At 49.1% G+C, this 15,118-nt stretch overlaps 1 protein-coding gene across 3 annotated transcripts in view; it reads right to left on the reverse strand.

Annotated features, from left to right (window-relative positions):
- The window catches only part of rab41 (RAB41, member RAS oncogene family), a 63,480-nt gene that overhangs the window by 15,912 nt on the left and 32,450 nt on the right, over positions 1–15,118 (reverse strand). For 2 of the 3 annotated variants that reach the window (XM_072505493.1, XM_072505494.1), the window contains exons 5-6: positions 14,688–14,799; positions 13,844–13,937 (exon numbers count right to left, since the gene is read on the reverse strand). The exons of the other annotated variant lie outside the window; for it this stretch is intronic. In XM_072505493.1, the coding sequence (XP_072361594.1) occupies positions 13,844–13,937; positions 14,688–14,799 (206 nt within the window). The remainder of the gene's footprint in view (positions 1–13,843; positions 13,938–14,687; positions 14,800–15,118) is intronic. 3 annotated transcript variants of the gene reach the window in all.

Raw genomic sequence — 15,118 nt, forward strand, 5'->3', positions numbered from 1 at the left:
ATGTATTTTAACTCCGTCTATCCACCTTGATTCTGCAGCCCTCAATATACTTATTTTTGACAAAAATCTACCAATTTCAGTTTTTTAAATTTTCAGTTCACTGAGCCTTAGATTTTTGGGAAAGAGCATTCCAGATTTCTACTACTTTCTTTTGAGAAAGTGCTTCCTAATGTCACACCTGAACAGCGCAGCTCTAATTTTAAGGTTATGCATTTTCTTCTGGTCTCTCCCAAAAGGGGAAATATTTTCTATCTACCCCATCAAATCTTTTAAGGGATGAACTAATTGATGATTTAAATATTCTATAAAAGAGTTATACAACAGCTTATGCAATCTGCCCTCATAATTTAATCTTTTTAGCCTTAATCATTCTCATGAATCTGTGCTGCACCCACTCCAAGGCTCATATGCCCTTTTAGAGATGTAATCATAGAATCGATGGCACGGAGACAGGCACTTAGGCCCAAACTGGTCCATGCCAACCAAAAAGCCCACCTAACCTAACTCAATTTGCCTGCATTTGGCCCATATCTCTCTAAACATTTCCTATCCATGTATCTGTCCTTTTGAATATTGTCAAATGTCCCTGCCTCAACCACTTCCTTCGGCAGCTCATTCCACATACGTACCACCCTCTGTGTAAAAATGTTGCTCCCCAGGTTCCCATTAATTCTTTCCCCTCTTAACTTAAACATATGCCCTCTAGTTCTCAATTCCCCAATCCTGGGAAAAAGACTGAGTGCATTCACCCTATCCATGCTTCTCATGATCTTATACACCTCTATAAGAACAGCCTTCAGTCTCCTACGCTCCAAAGAAAAAAGTCCTGGCCTGTCCAATCTCTCCCTAAAACTCAGTTCCTGGAGTCCTGGCAACACTCTTACAAATTTCTCCTGCACTCTCTCCAGTTTAATAACATCTTTCGCAGAGCAAGCCCACCAAAATGGAACACAATACGCCAGATCGGCCTCACCAACGTCCCGTACAACTGCAACATTACTACCCAACTTTTATACTCAATTCCCTGACTGAAGGCCAGCATGCCAAAAGCCTTCTTCATGGCCCTATCTATCTGTGACTCCGCCTTTAGAGAACCGTGCACCTGAACTCCAAGGTCCCTCTGTTCCACGATACTCCAAGGTCCTACCACTCACCATGAAAGTCCAACCATGATTTGACTTTCCAAAATGCAACACCTCACACTTATCTGTATTGAACTTCATTTGCCATTTTGCGGCCCACTTCCCTAGCTGATAAAGATCCTGCTGCAATTTGTGATAACCTTCCTCACTGTCTACAATACCACCTATTTCAGTGTCATCTGCAAACTTACTGCTCACGCCTTGTACATTTTCATCCAAATCGTTGATGTTGATAACAGCAATGGGCCCAGCACTGACCTCAAGGCACACAACTACTCACAGGCCTCCAGTCCGACTAGCATCCTTCCACCATTACCCTCTGCTTCCTACAATCAAGCCAGTTACATATCCATTTGCCAGCTCTCCCTAGATTCCATGTGATCTAACCTTCCAGGGCAGCCTACCATGTGGAACTTTATCAAAGGCCTTACTGAAGTCCATATAGACTGCGTCTACCGCCCTGCCCTCATCAACCTTCCTGGTCACTTTATCAAAGAACTCTAATTTGTAAGGCATGATTTCCCATGTACAAAGCTGTGCTGACTACTCCTAATCAAACTTTTGTGAGGGCCACAAAGAATCCAGCACGAGTTTTAAGGATACAAAATAACAACATTTATTTACAATAATATATATATTTATTTATATATATATTAAACAGCAGCAGCAACATCCCTTGCTGCACACTCCTTCCTGCTGGTTCCAAACTGGCCAGCTTTATTTATACTTGGAGTTTACTAATGGTTTCTCCGTTCCCCCCCCCTCATTGGGGAAGCTCATACTCCCACAGGATTGTGGGATTGTCATTAGTCCCCAGCCAATGGTAAGCAGGCAGGTTATAACACAAACCCTGTCTTTCCAAATATCTTATTCGTCAGAATCCTTTCTCGTAACTTACCCACCATAGATGTTAGGCTTACCGGTCTATAAATCCCAGGGTTTTCTTTGCAGCCCTTTTTTAATAAGGGCACAATATTTGCTACCCTCCAGTCTTCTGGTACCTCTCCCGTGGCAAACGATGATGCAAATATCTCAGGCAGGGCTCCCACAATTTCTTCCCTAGCCTCACAGACTGTTCTTGGATATACCTGGTCGGGGCCAGATTTATCCACCTGCATTTTAATACGTCCATCACCTCCTGTACTGTAATGCGAACATTCCCCAATTTATCGCCACTAAACTTCCCAGATTCCCAAGTTTTCATGTCTTTCTCCACGGTAAACACAGGAGAAATATTCATTGAGATCCTCACCCATCTCCTGCAGTTCCACGTGTGTCCACTTTGATCCTTGAGCGGTTCTAATCTCTCTCTAGTTATTCTTTTTCCTTTTATCTACTTAAAGAATCTCCTTGGATTCACCTTAATCCTCTCAGCCAAAGCTACCTCATGGCCCCTTTTTGCCCTCCTAATTTCCTTGAGTATACTCCTGTATCCCCTGTACACCACCAGGGAATCCCTCAATTCCAGCTGCTTGTACCTGAGCCATGCCTCCTTTTTCCTGGACAAAATCTCAATGTTTTGTCATCCAGGGTTCCCTACTCCTGCCAACCTTACGCTTCACCCTAACAGGAACATATAGACCCTGAACTCCAGCTATTTCACTTTTACAGCCTCCCACTTGCCGGAGGCCCCTTTGCCCTCAAACAAGCTACTCGAATCAACCCTTGCAAGCTCCTGTCTAATTCTATCAAAATTCACTGTGCCCCAATTTAGAACTTGTACCTGTGGACCAGTTTTGTCCCTTTCCAGAACTAGTTTAAAATTAATAGAACTATAGTCACTGGTCCCAAAGTGCCCCACCGTCACCGGTCCCAAAGTGCCCCACCGTCACCTCAAGTCACTTGTCCTTCCCTATTTCCCAAATGTAGGTCAAGTTTTGCCCTTTCCCGAGTAAGACCCTCCACATACTGCCTGAGGAAACTTTCCTGAACACATTTCACCCCATCTAAGCCCTTAACACTATGGCAGTCCCAGTCTATATTAGGAAAATTAAAATCCCCTATGACAACCCTATTTCACCTGCAAGTCTCCCCAATCTGCCTGCATATTTGTTCTTCGAATTCATATTGATTATTTGAGGGCCTATGGTACAACCCCAATCAGGTCATCATCCCCTTCTTATTTCTTAGTTCCACCCACAAAGCCTCGGTTATTTCATCTCTGACTACTGCCGTGATGCTCCCCTTAATCAAAAATGCAACCCTCAAAAAAATCTCTTTCCTCCACCTCTATCCCGCCTAAAGCACCTGTACCCTGGAACATTAAACTGCCAGTCCTGTTCCTCCATTAGCCATGTTTCAGTTATGGCTATAATATCCCAGTCCCACGTACCTACCCATGCCCTGAGTTCATCAGCCTTACCTGTCAGCCCTCTTGCATTGAAATAGATGCAATTTAATCCAACAGGTTTCCCCTGCTCCCTGCCATGTTCGTGCCTATCATGTCAATTCAGCTTGCTGTTGCCGAGTGCCTCCTCATTTGCTTCCCTGCTGCTGAGGATCCCACCCCCCTGCCAATCTAGTTTAAACCAGAAGAAATGCCCTGAACTGAACACAAAATTAAAATAGAGTGTATTTCTTCTGGAATTCTCTGCATGAACACAAGTCTGACCCACAACGTCCCGATCTCTACCACGTGTAGAGGCAGATCCCAATCCATGCCAGCTGGAACAGGGTTTAAACCCCAGGCTGTGCGCACCAATCTGATCCACACCGGTCCAGCTAAGTGAGCCAACACTCTGACCTATCTTTTTGAGATCCAAAGTGGACTGGAGAATTTGAAATATTGAATTTCATCTGCCACAGATTTGTTGAATCTCAATCTACCACCAACCCTTGCAACTTTCTGCTCCCAATTACAGTATTTACTGTGTCACTCAACTTGGTGTTGTCATCAAATTTGGACATATGGTTCAATATTCCTTAATCTAAATCATTTATAAATATAATGAAAAGCAGAGGTCCCAAAAATCTCCATTTATATGCAAGAGGCATATAACAACAGCAGGGTTAAATCATATGAAAACTCAGCATATTTATTATTCTGCCGCTAAAATGGATTTTTTTTAAAATCAAGCCTGTCCCTTTAAACAAAATATTTTTAAAAATTAATTTACAGGATGTGGCTCGGCCAGCATTTATTTCTCATCCCATGTTGCCCTTGAGAAGGTGGTGGCAAGCTGCCTTCTTGAACTGAAGTCCCTGAGTTGCATTGTTTTTCATTCGTGTAACACTGGCCAATTTTAACAAGAAATAGATATTCAGGTCATTATTATTTAATATATAAAATACAATAAATAAGTACTTTTTTTGTGTTTTAAATAATTTTTATTAAAGGTTTTCATAAAATATCAATACTAAAATGAGAAAAAAGAACCCAACAGGGTTAAGTACAAACCACAATCTAAAAAAGCAACCCCCCAAACCCCTCCCCGGATAATAAATTAACATTAACACCCCGACATAACACAAGTATATACACCCACTCAGACCCTCCAGTGCAAATAACGTAAACAAAAATAAAGTAAACCCCCCCCCCCCCCGGGCTGCTGCTGCCATTGACCAATGTCTATCGTTCTGCCAGAAAGTCGAAGAACGGTTGCCACTGCCTAAAGAACCCTTGTACCGACCCTCTCAAGGCGAATTTCACCCTCTCCAATTTAATGAACCCTGCCATAATCGCTGATCCAGGATTCCACGCTTGGGGGCCTCGTATCTTTCCACTGAAGGAGAATCCTTCGCCGGGCTACCAGGGACGCAAAGGCCAGAATTCCGGCCTATTTCGCCTCCTGCACTCCCGGCTCCTCTGCCACCCCAAATATCGCGAGCCCCCAGCCCGGTCTGACCCTGGATCCTATCACCCTCGACACTGTCCTCGCTACACCCCTCCAAAACGCTGGGGATGCCCAGAACATATGGGTGTGATTTGCTGGGCTCCCTGAGCACCTAACACACCTGTCCTCACCCCCAAAAAACCGACTCATCCTTGTCCCGGTCATGTGTGCCCTGTGCAGCGCCCTAAACTGTACGAGGCTGAGCCTCGCGCACGAAGAGGAAGAATTCACCCTCCACAGGGCATCTGCCCACATCCCCTCTTCAATCTCCTCTCCCAACTCACAAGGTTGGTCACAAGGACTTTAAACTAGCAGGTTGGGGGGAAGGGAAGTGTAAAGCTATGGACAGTATTATGGTTAATGGAGATCAAGGCAGCAGGCTACGTGACAGGTTATGTAGAGATATGGGTTCAAAGACAAGGAAAATTAGGAGAAAGGGTAAGAGGAAAAATAAATTGCGAAAAGTTACTGATCAAGGTGTTAGGATTCATAACAAAGACATAAAAAGCAGCATAAGTGTACTTTACCTGAATGCTCGTAGTATACGAAATAAGGTAAATGAGTTGATGGCGCAAATCATCGTGAATGACTATGATTTAGTGGCCATTACTGAAACATGGTTAAAAGATGGTCACGACTGGGAGTTAAATATCCAAGGGTATCAGACTATACGAAAGGATAGAATGGACGGTAAGGGCGGTGGTGTAGCTTTGTTGTTTAAGGATGGCATCCGGGCAATAGTAAGGGATGATATTGGTGCTATGGACGACAAGGTTGAATCAATTTGGGTGGAAATCAGGAATAGTAAGGCGAAAAGGTCACTGATAGGAGTAGTCTATAGGCCACCAAATAGTAACAGGATGGTAGGGCAGGCAATAAGCAAAGAAATAACGGATGCATGTAGAAATGGTACAGCGGTCATCATGGGAAATTTTAATCTGCATATCGATTGGTTTAACCAGGTTGGTAAAGGCAGCCTTGAGGAGTTTATAGAATGTGCCCGGGATAATTTCCTGGAACAGTATGTAATGGAACCTACAAGGGAACAAGCGGTCCTAGATCTGGTCCTGTGTAATGAGGCAGGATTGATGAATGATCTCATAGTTCGGGATCCTCTTGGAAGGAGCGACCACAATATGGTGGAATTTAAAATACAGTTGGAGGATGACAAGGTAAAATCAAACACTAGTGTTTTGTGCTTAAACAAAGGCGATTACAATGGGATGAGAGAAGAACTAGCTAAGGTAGACTGGGAGCAAAGACATCATGGTGAAGCAGTTGAGGAACAGTGGAGAACCTTCCGAGCGATCTTTCACAGTGTTCAGAAAAGGTTCATACCGACAAAAAAGACGGTAGAAAGGGGAAAAATCGACCGTGGATATCTAAGGAGGTGAGGGAGAGTATCAAATTGAAGGAAAAAACATACAAAGTGGCAAAAATTAGTGGGAGACTAGAGGACTGGGAAGTCTTTAGGGGACAACAGAAAGCTACTAAAAAAGCCATAAAGAAGAGTAAGGTAGACTATGAAAGTAAACTGGCTCAGAACATAAAAGCAGATAGTAAAAGCTTCTGCAAATATATAAGACAAAAAAAAGAGTGGCTAAGGTAAATATTGGTCCTTTGGAAGATGAGAAGGGAGATTTAATAATAGGAGACGGGGAAATGGTTGAGGAGCTGAACAGGTTTTTTGGGTCAGTCTTCACAGTGGAGGACACAAATAACATGCCAGTTACTGATGGAAATAAGGATATGATAGGTGAGGACCTTGAGATGATTGTAATCAGTAAGGAGGCAGTATTGGGCAAGCTAATGGGGCTAAAGGTAGACAAGTCTCCTGGCCCTGATGGGATGCATCCCAGAGTGTTAAAAGAGATGGCTAGGGAAATTGTAAACGCACTAGTGATAATTTTTCAAAATTCACTCGACTCTGGGGTGGTCCCAGAGGATTGGAAAGTAGCAAACGTGACACCACTGTTTAAAAAAGGAGGTCGGCAGAAAGCGGATAATTATAGGCCGGTAAGCTTAACTTCGGTTGTAGGGAAAATGCTGGAATCTATCATTGAGGAGGAAATAGCGAGGCACCTGGAGGGAAATTGTCCCATTGTGCAGACGCAGCATGGGTTGACAAAGGGTAGGTCGTGTCTGACTAATTTGGTAGAATTTTGAGGACGTTACCAGTGCAGTAGATAACGGGGAGCCAATGGATGTGGTATATCTGGATTTCCAGAAAGCTTTTGACAAGGTGCCACACAAAAGGTTGCTGCATAAACTAAAGATGCATGGCATTGAGGGTAAAGTGGTAGCATGGGTAGAGGATTGGTTAACTAACAGAAAGCAGAGAGTGGGGATAAATGGGTGTTTCTCTGGTTGGCAACCTGTAACTAGTGGGGTCCCTCAAGGATCAGTGTTGGGACCGCAGTTGTTCACAATTGACATAGACGATTTGGAGTTGGGGACCAAGTGCAATGTGTCAAAGTTTGCAAACGACACTAAGATGAGTGGTAAAGCAAAAAGGGCAGAGGATACTGGAAGTCTGCAGAAGGATTTGGATAGGTTAGGTGAATGGGCTAGGGTCTGGCAGATGGAATTCAATGTTGCCAAGTGTGAGGCTATCCATTTTGGGAGGAATAACAGCAGAATGGATTATTATTTAAACGGTAAGATGTTAAAACATGCTGCTGTGCAGGCGGACCTGGGTGTGCTGGTGCACGATTCGCAAAAAGTTGGTGTGCAGGTGCAACAGGTGATTAAGAAGGCTAATCGAGTTTTGTCTTTCATTGCTAGAGGGATGGAGTTCAAGACTAGTGAGGTTATGCTGCAATTGTATAGGGTGTTGGTGAGGCCGTATCTGGAGTAGTATGTTCAGTTTCGGTCTCCTTGCCTGAGAAAGGACATATTGGCACTGGAGGGAGTGCAGAGGAGATTCACTAGGTTGATCCCAGAGTTGAGGGGATTAGATTATGACGAGAGGTTGAGTAGACTGGGACTGTACTCATTGGAGTTTAGAAGGATGCGGGGGGATCTTATTGAGACATATAAAATTATGAAGGGAATAGATAGGATAGATGCGGGCAGGTTGTTTCCATGGTCGGGGAAAGCAGAACTAGGGGGCATACCCACAAAATAAGGGGAGGTAGATTAAGGACGGAGTGTAGGAGGAACTTCTTCACCCAAAGGGTTGTGAATCTCTGGAATTCCTTGCCCAGTAAAGCAGTTGAGGCTCCTTCTTTAAATGTTTTTAAGAAAAAGATAGATGCCTTTCTAAAGAATAAAGGGATTCGGGGATATGGTGTACGGGCCGGAGAGTGGAGCTGAGTCCACAAAGATCAGCCATGATCTCATTAAATGGCGGAGCAGGCTCGGGGGGCCAGATGGCCTACTCCTGTTCCTAGTTCTTATGTTATGTTCTTATGTTATGTTAACTCCTCCTCCCACCCACCCCTCAACTCCACCACCGAGGCCTCCTCCTCCCCCCCCCGAGAGCACCCCGTGCCGCACTGTGTGTGGCAGCAGCCGCGGGAATTCCACCACCTGCCGTCTGGCAAACGCCCTTACCTGCAAGTACCTGAAGGTGTTCCCAGGGGGGGGGGCGTATTTCTCCCCCAGCTTGCGAACCTCCCGTCCACAAACAGGTCCCCCAACCTTCGCATCCCCGCCCTATGCCACCCCGAAAACTCTCCACCCGCTCCTCCCGGGGCGAACCGGTGGCTCCCCCGTAATGGGGTCCACGCTGAGGCCCCAATTCCCCCCCCCCCCCCCCCCCCCAACCCCCTCCCCCATGCCGCCTCCACCACCCCCAAACGTTGAGGGCCGCCACCACCACCGGGCTCGTGGTACACCTCCTTGGAGGGAGAGGCAGCGGCGCCACTGCCAGCGCCCCCAAACTCGCACCCACACAGGACGCCATCTCCAGCCTCCTCCATGCAGCCCCTGCCCCTCCATCACCCACCCACGCACCATTGCCGCATTGGCGGCCCAGCAGCACCCACAGAGGCTGGGTAGCGCAGCCTCCCCCCCCCACCCCCACTCCGCTCCAGGAACACCCCTCCCACCCCCGGAGTCCCCCGCGCCCACACAAACCCCACCATACTCCCGCTAACCCGCCTGAAAAAAGGCCTTCAGGATAAACACAGGGAGGCACTGGAACAGGAACAAAAACCCCGGGAGCACCGTCATCCTGACCGACTGCACCCCACCCGCCAAGGACAGCGGCAACGCTCCCCACCTCCCGAACTCCTCCTCCATTTGCTCCACCAGCCTTGTAAAGTTAAGCCCATGCAGGGCCCCCCAGCTCCCAGCCGCTCGGACTCACAAATATCTGAAGCTCCTCTCCGCCCCCTCCAGTGGGAGCCCGCCAATCCCCCTCTCCTGGTCCCCTAGCAGAACTACGACCAGCTCGCTCTTCCCCATATTGAGCCCCCACCCCGAAAAGTCCCCGAATTCCCCAAGGATCCTCATCACCTCTGGCATTCCTCCCACCAGGCCCGCCACATACAGCAGCAGGTCGTCCGCAGCTCCTCCCCACCCCGCACCAACCCCCCCCAGCTCCTCGACACCCCCAGCGCCACAGCCAGGGGCTCAATCGCCAGTGCGAAGAGCAGGGGGGACAGGGGACACCCGTGTCTCGTACTTTCGGTTGCACCGAGGGACTCGGACCCCCTCCCATCCGTGGCCACACTCGCCATCGGGACCTCACACAACAGCCCAACCCATCCGACAAACCCCCCCCCCCCCCCAAACCCGAACCTCTTCGGCACCTCCCACAGGTACCCCCACTCTACTCCACCGAAGGCCCTCCCAGCGTCCACCGCCACCACCACCCCCGCCGGCATCATAACGTTCAAAAGCCTCCGCACATTCGCGTTCAACTGTCTCCCCTTCACAAACCCAGTCTGGTCTTCATGGATGACCTGCGGCACACAACCGTCAATCCTCGCGGCTAAGACCTTCGCCAGCACCTTGGCATCTACATTTAGCAAGGAAATCGGTCTGTAAGACCCACATTGCAGGGGATCCTTGTCCCGCTTCAGGATCAAGGAGATCAGTGCCCGGGACATGATCGGGGGTAAAGCCCCCCCCCCCTCCCTTGCCTCATTAAAGGTCCTAACTAACAGCGGGCCCAACAGGTCCATATATTTTTTATAGAACTCGCCCGGGAAACCGTCCGGCCCCGGTGCCTTCCTCGCCTACATGCTTCCTATCCCTTTGATCAGCTCCTCCAGCCCAATCGGGGCCCCCAGTCCCGCCACCAGTCCCTCTTCCACCTTTGGAAACCTCAATTGGTCCAGGAAACGGCCCATCCCTCCCTCCTCCCGTGGGGGCTCGGATCGGTACAATTCCTCGTGGAAGTCCCTGAAGACCCCATTAATGCCAACCCCACTCCGACCACGCTCCCTCCCCTGTCCTTAACACCCCCGATCTCCCCAGCTGCGTCCCGCTTCCGAAGCTGATGCACAAGCATCCGCATTGCCTTTTCCCCATACTCTTAGACCGCCCCCTGGGCCTTCCTCCATTGCGCCTCCGCCTTCCTGGTGGTCACCAGGTCGAATTCGGCCTGGAGGCTGCGCCTCTTCCTCAACAATCTTTCCTCAGGCTCTCCCGCATACTTCCTGTCTACCCTCACCATCTCCCCCACCAGCCGCTCCCTCTCCCCCCGCTCCCTGTGGGCCCTAATGGAGATCAGCTCTCCCCTCACCACCGCCTTCAGTGCCTCCCATACCATCCCCACTTGGACCTCCCCGTTGTCGTTGGTCTCCAAGTACCTCTCTATACTTCCTCGGACCCACTCGCTCACCTCCTCGTCCGCCAACAGCCCCACCTCCAAGCGCCACAGCGGGCGCTGGTCCCTCTCCTCCCCATCTCCAAGTCCATCCAATGCGGGGCGTGGTCCGAAATGGCTATTGCCGAATACTCGGTCTCCTCTACTCTCGCTATCAGCGCCCGACTCAAAATGAAAAAGTCGATTCGAGAATAAGCCTTATGGACATGTGAGAAGAATGAAAATTCCCTAGCCCCCGGCTGTGCAAATCTCCCATTTGGTCCATAAATCCCCTCAATACTCAAGCCGCCGCTGGCTTCCTCCCCGTCCTAGACCTGGAGCGATCCAGTGCCGGATCCAACACCGTGTTAAAGTCTCCCCCCCCCCCCCCCCATTATCAGGCCCCCCCCCCACTTCCAAGTCTGGGATCCGACCCAACATACGCCGCACAAAACCCGCATCGTCCCAGTTCGGAGCATACACATTGACCAGTACCACCCTCTCACCCTGCAACTTACCACTTACCATTATGTACCTACCGCCATTGTCTGCCACAATGCTCGACGCCTCAAATGACACCTTCTTTCCCACCAAGATCGCCACACCTCGATTTTTGGCATCTAACCCAGAGTGAAACACCTGACCTACCCACCCTTTCCTCAGACTTACCTGGTCTGCCACCTTCAGGTGTGTCTCCTGGAGCATAATCACATCCGCCTTGAGCCCCTTCAGGTGCGCGAACACACGGGTCTGCTTAACCGGCCCATTCAGTCCCCTTACATTCCAGGTTATCAGTCGGATCAGGGGGCTACCCGCTCCCCTCCCCCACCGACTAGCCATGACCCGTCCTCGGCCTGCCACGCGCCCCACACCCGGCCAGTTCCCCACAGCGGCATACCCAGTCTCGACTCTTTTCTCCACCCCCCCCCCCCCCCCCCCACTCTTCCCCCCTCGCTCCAGCTCCTCCTTGACCTTAGCAGCAGCAACTCGATTCCCCCCCCACCCACGCCTCCCCACCCCCCCTGGCTAGGACCCATCCTAGCTGGTTTACTCCCCCCATTGCACTTCCGCAAGTCAGCTGACTCCTGCTGACCCCGGCCACACCCGCCTCTCCTTCGACTCCTCCCATTGTGTGGCACACCCTCCTCTCCCGCTCCCCATCCACAGGCTCTCCCCCTCCCCCCACCATTCTAGGAGCAGGAAACAATCCTCGCTCCTCCCCCGCCCCCCCCCAACCAAATCTTTGGCGCAGGAAAAAAGCCCGCGCTCTCCACCTACCAGGCCCCGCCACCAACCAAAACGGTGCCCAACCCGCCCCATCCACCCTCCCCAACCCGAAAGAGAAAAACAGAGAAAAAGAAAGAAACCCAAAACAATGCAAAGGGTCCCCCCCCACCGAACCAAAAATAGGCATAACATATCCACCGCAGTCCCCAATCGCCCATCCCGACCCTCAGTTTGTGTCCAGCTTCTCGGCCTGAACAAAGGCCCACGCCTCCTCCGGAGACTCAAAATAATGGTGCCGGTCCTTGTAGGTAACCCACAGTCGCGCCGGCTGCAACTTGCCAAACTTCACCCCCTTCCTGTGCAGCACCGCCTTCACTCGATTGTACCCGGCCCTCCTCTTCGCCACCTCTGCACTCCAGTCCTGATATATCCGAACCTCCGCGTTCTCCCACCTGCTGCTCCTCTCCTTGGCCCACCTGAGCACACACTCCCGATCGACGAACCGATGGAACCGCACCAACACCGCCCGCGGAGGCTCGTTAGCCTTGGGCCTCCTCGCCATCGCTCTATGGGCCCCTTCCAGCTCCAGGGGCCCCTGGAAGGACCCCGCTCCCATCAGCGAGTTCAACACGGTGACCATATAGGCCCCCACGTCTGGCCCCTCCGGGAGGCCCAGAATCCGCAGATTCTTCCACCTCGACCGATTCTCCACCTCCTCGAACCGCTCCTGCCATTTCTTGTGGAACGCCTCGTGGGCCTCCACCTTTACCGCCAGGCCCAAGACCTCGTCCTCATTGTCAGAGATCTTTTGTCGAGCCTCTCGGATCGCCACCCCTTGTGCCGTCTGTGCCCCCAGCAGCTTATCAATACAAGCCTTCATCGGCTCTAGCAGGTCCGTTTTAATCTCTCTGAGGCAGCACTGGATACCTTCCTGTTGCTCCTCCGCCCACTGCCTCCACGCTGCCTGGTCTCCGCCCGCCGCCATTTTGTCCTTCTTCCCTCCCTTCTTCTGGTCCACCACCACCTTTTTTGTCGCCCCGCTCCTAGTTAAAGCCATATACTGACGGGTATCTATTATTAACTCCTTCCCACACCGGGAAACGTCGACAAAGTGCCCTTGGGGGCCCTGAAAAGAGCCCAAAAGTCTGTTTTTGCGGGAGCCGCCGAATGTGCGACTTAGCTCCGCATAACCGCAGCCGGAAGTCTCGAGAGGGAATCCGTTTGGCAGTGTTCGCTTCACCAATCTGCCCCAAAAAGTCTGTGGAAACTCCTGAAAAAGATCAGAGAGTCAGTTCCAGACGGGAGCTGCCGGATGCGCGACCTACTCCTCCATGACCGCCACCGGAAGCCTTGTCCCCGCTTCTTCAATGGCCTTGGTAGATCTTTTCACAATTGTTCCCTCTGCTGCTAGAATTCACCTTTAATAAAGGCCCTCAAGTCAGCTTGCAGCTTTAAGCTTGCCCTTCCCCCGCCTGCATGCTGGAAGAGGCTTTGTTTATCCTGCAGTTAAAGCCAAATCTTTTACTGTTTCTGCCGGGTCTGGTAACCAAGAGACATACCATTCCTGGGGGACACTGTCGGGGGAATGTTGCAGTCTTCTTCCCGCACCGGGAAATGTCAAACAAATGCCGTGGGGGCCCTGTAAAGATCCCAAAGGTCCGTTCCAAGCGGGAGCTACCGAACATGCGACCTAGCTCTGCATAGCCGCACCCGGAAGTCAAATATAAGTACTTTAAAGACAAAACTCTGCAGATTAATGTAGCCTGCTTTACAGAAACCAATTTGTAAATTCAGGGCAGCAACAGTTTCACACATCAGGGGAACCTTACATATTTTTACACCTCAGGGGAACCGTACATCTTTTTAAGCATACGTGTACCTACCTGCTTGACATTATATCCTGCTTTAGCACTGGTTTCAATATACATTACATTCAGTTCCCTGGCTTTCCTCTCGCCCTCCTCCATTGAAACCTGCCTACAACAATGGAAATGAAACACAATATCAGTACATGATCAAAAGGAAAACCGAAAACTGAGAAATTGTAACATATTCTAGTTTAGAAATAAGGGAACAGCATTATTTGATCTATTAATGATTCCAAAGAAACATTTTGATTTTCTTTTTCTTTGTGATTTGGGCATTGCCTGCAAGGCCAGCATTCGTTGTCCAGCCCAAATCACATGGAATGAATCACCATTTCAGATTTGAGCAGTTAAGTGTCAATCACAATACTGTGGATCTGAAGTCACATGTAGGCCAAAGTAATGATGGCAGATTTGCTTCCCTAAAGGACATTATTGAACCAGATGTTTTTTTGCAACAATTTCTGATAATTTCATGATCACCATTACTTCGAAATTATCTTTTCAATTCCAGATTTATTAATTAAATGTAATTAAAACCAGCTGCCATGGTGAGATTTGAACCCCTGTCGTCTGATCATTAGCCTGGAACTCTGGATTACTGACATTACCACTGCGCAACCGGCTGCCTATTCCAACTTTGGTCACACCACCTCAGATGTCTGGTGCATATCTCATGAGAGGCATAGCTGTGGCACCCACATTATAATTCATTAATCACCTGATTTAACAGGAGAATTGTACAAAACTTACTAAAATACAATTCACACCAAATAAAGTCATCACTAACATCAGTTAATTAAATGGTAAGAAAAATATACAAAATAGAAAGATCACACAAAAAACATTTTAGGCTTGTTACCTTTTGTCCGCTAGATCTGTTTTATTCCCAACCAACATAATGATGACATCACTTCCTCTTTCTGTCCTTACATCATCAATCCATTTCGAAGTCTGTTGAAAAGAGTTCAAATCTGGAGGTATTGGAAATGGGACAAAAAGAAACCAAAACAGTCTAAGAATATAGCAACACAACTTTGATAAGTTAATTTCAATGCAAGAGGCTGTCAGTGGAAATTAACAGCAGATGTAAATGTCCATCTCGCTTGATGTGGGGCTCATTTCCATTCTGTCCAAACTCCAGGCAGCCTCAGCTGGATTAAACCACCATATACAAAATTTAAAATTTTACTGAAGAAAGGAGTTTCTCCAACGGCCAAGTAATTAAGCACAAGAAATCCTGCTTCTCAGATATTGTCCAGAGACTGATTTAATAGTAGCTCCTTTAGAAGA

The sequence above is a fragment of the Scyliorhinus torazame genome, chromosome 5, assembly GCF_047496885.1.
Source record: "Scyliorhinus torazame isolate Kashiwa2021f chromosome 5, sScyTor2.1, whole genome shotgun sequence".
Lineage (NCBI taxonomy): Eukaryota > Metazoa > Chordata > Chondrichthyes > Carcharhiniformes > Scyliorhinidae > Scyliorhinus > Scyliorhinus torazame.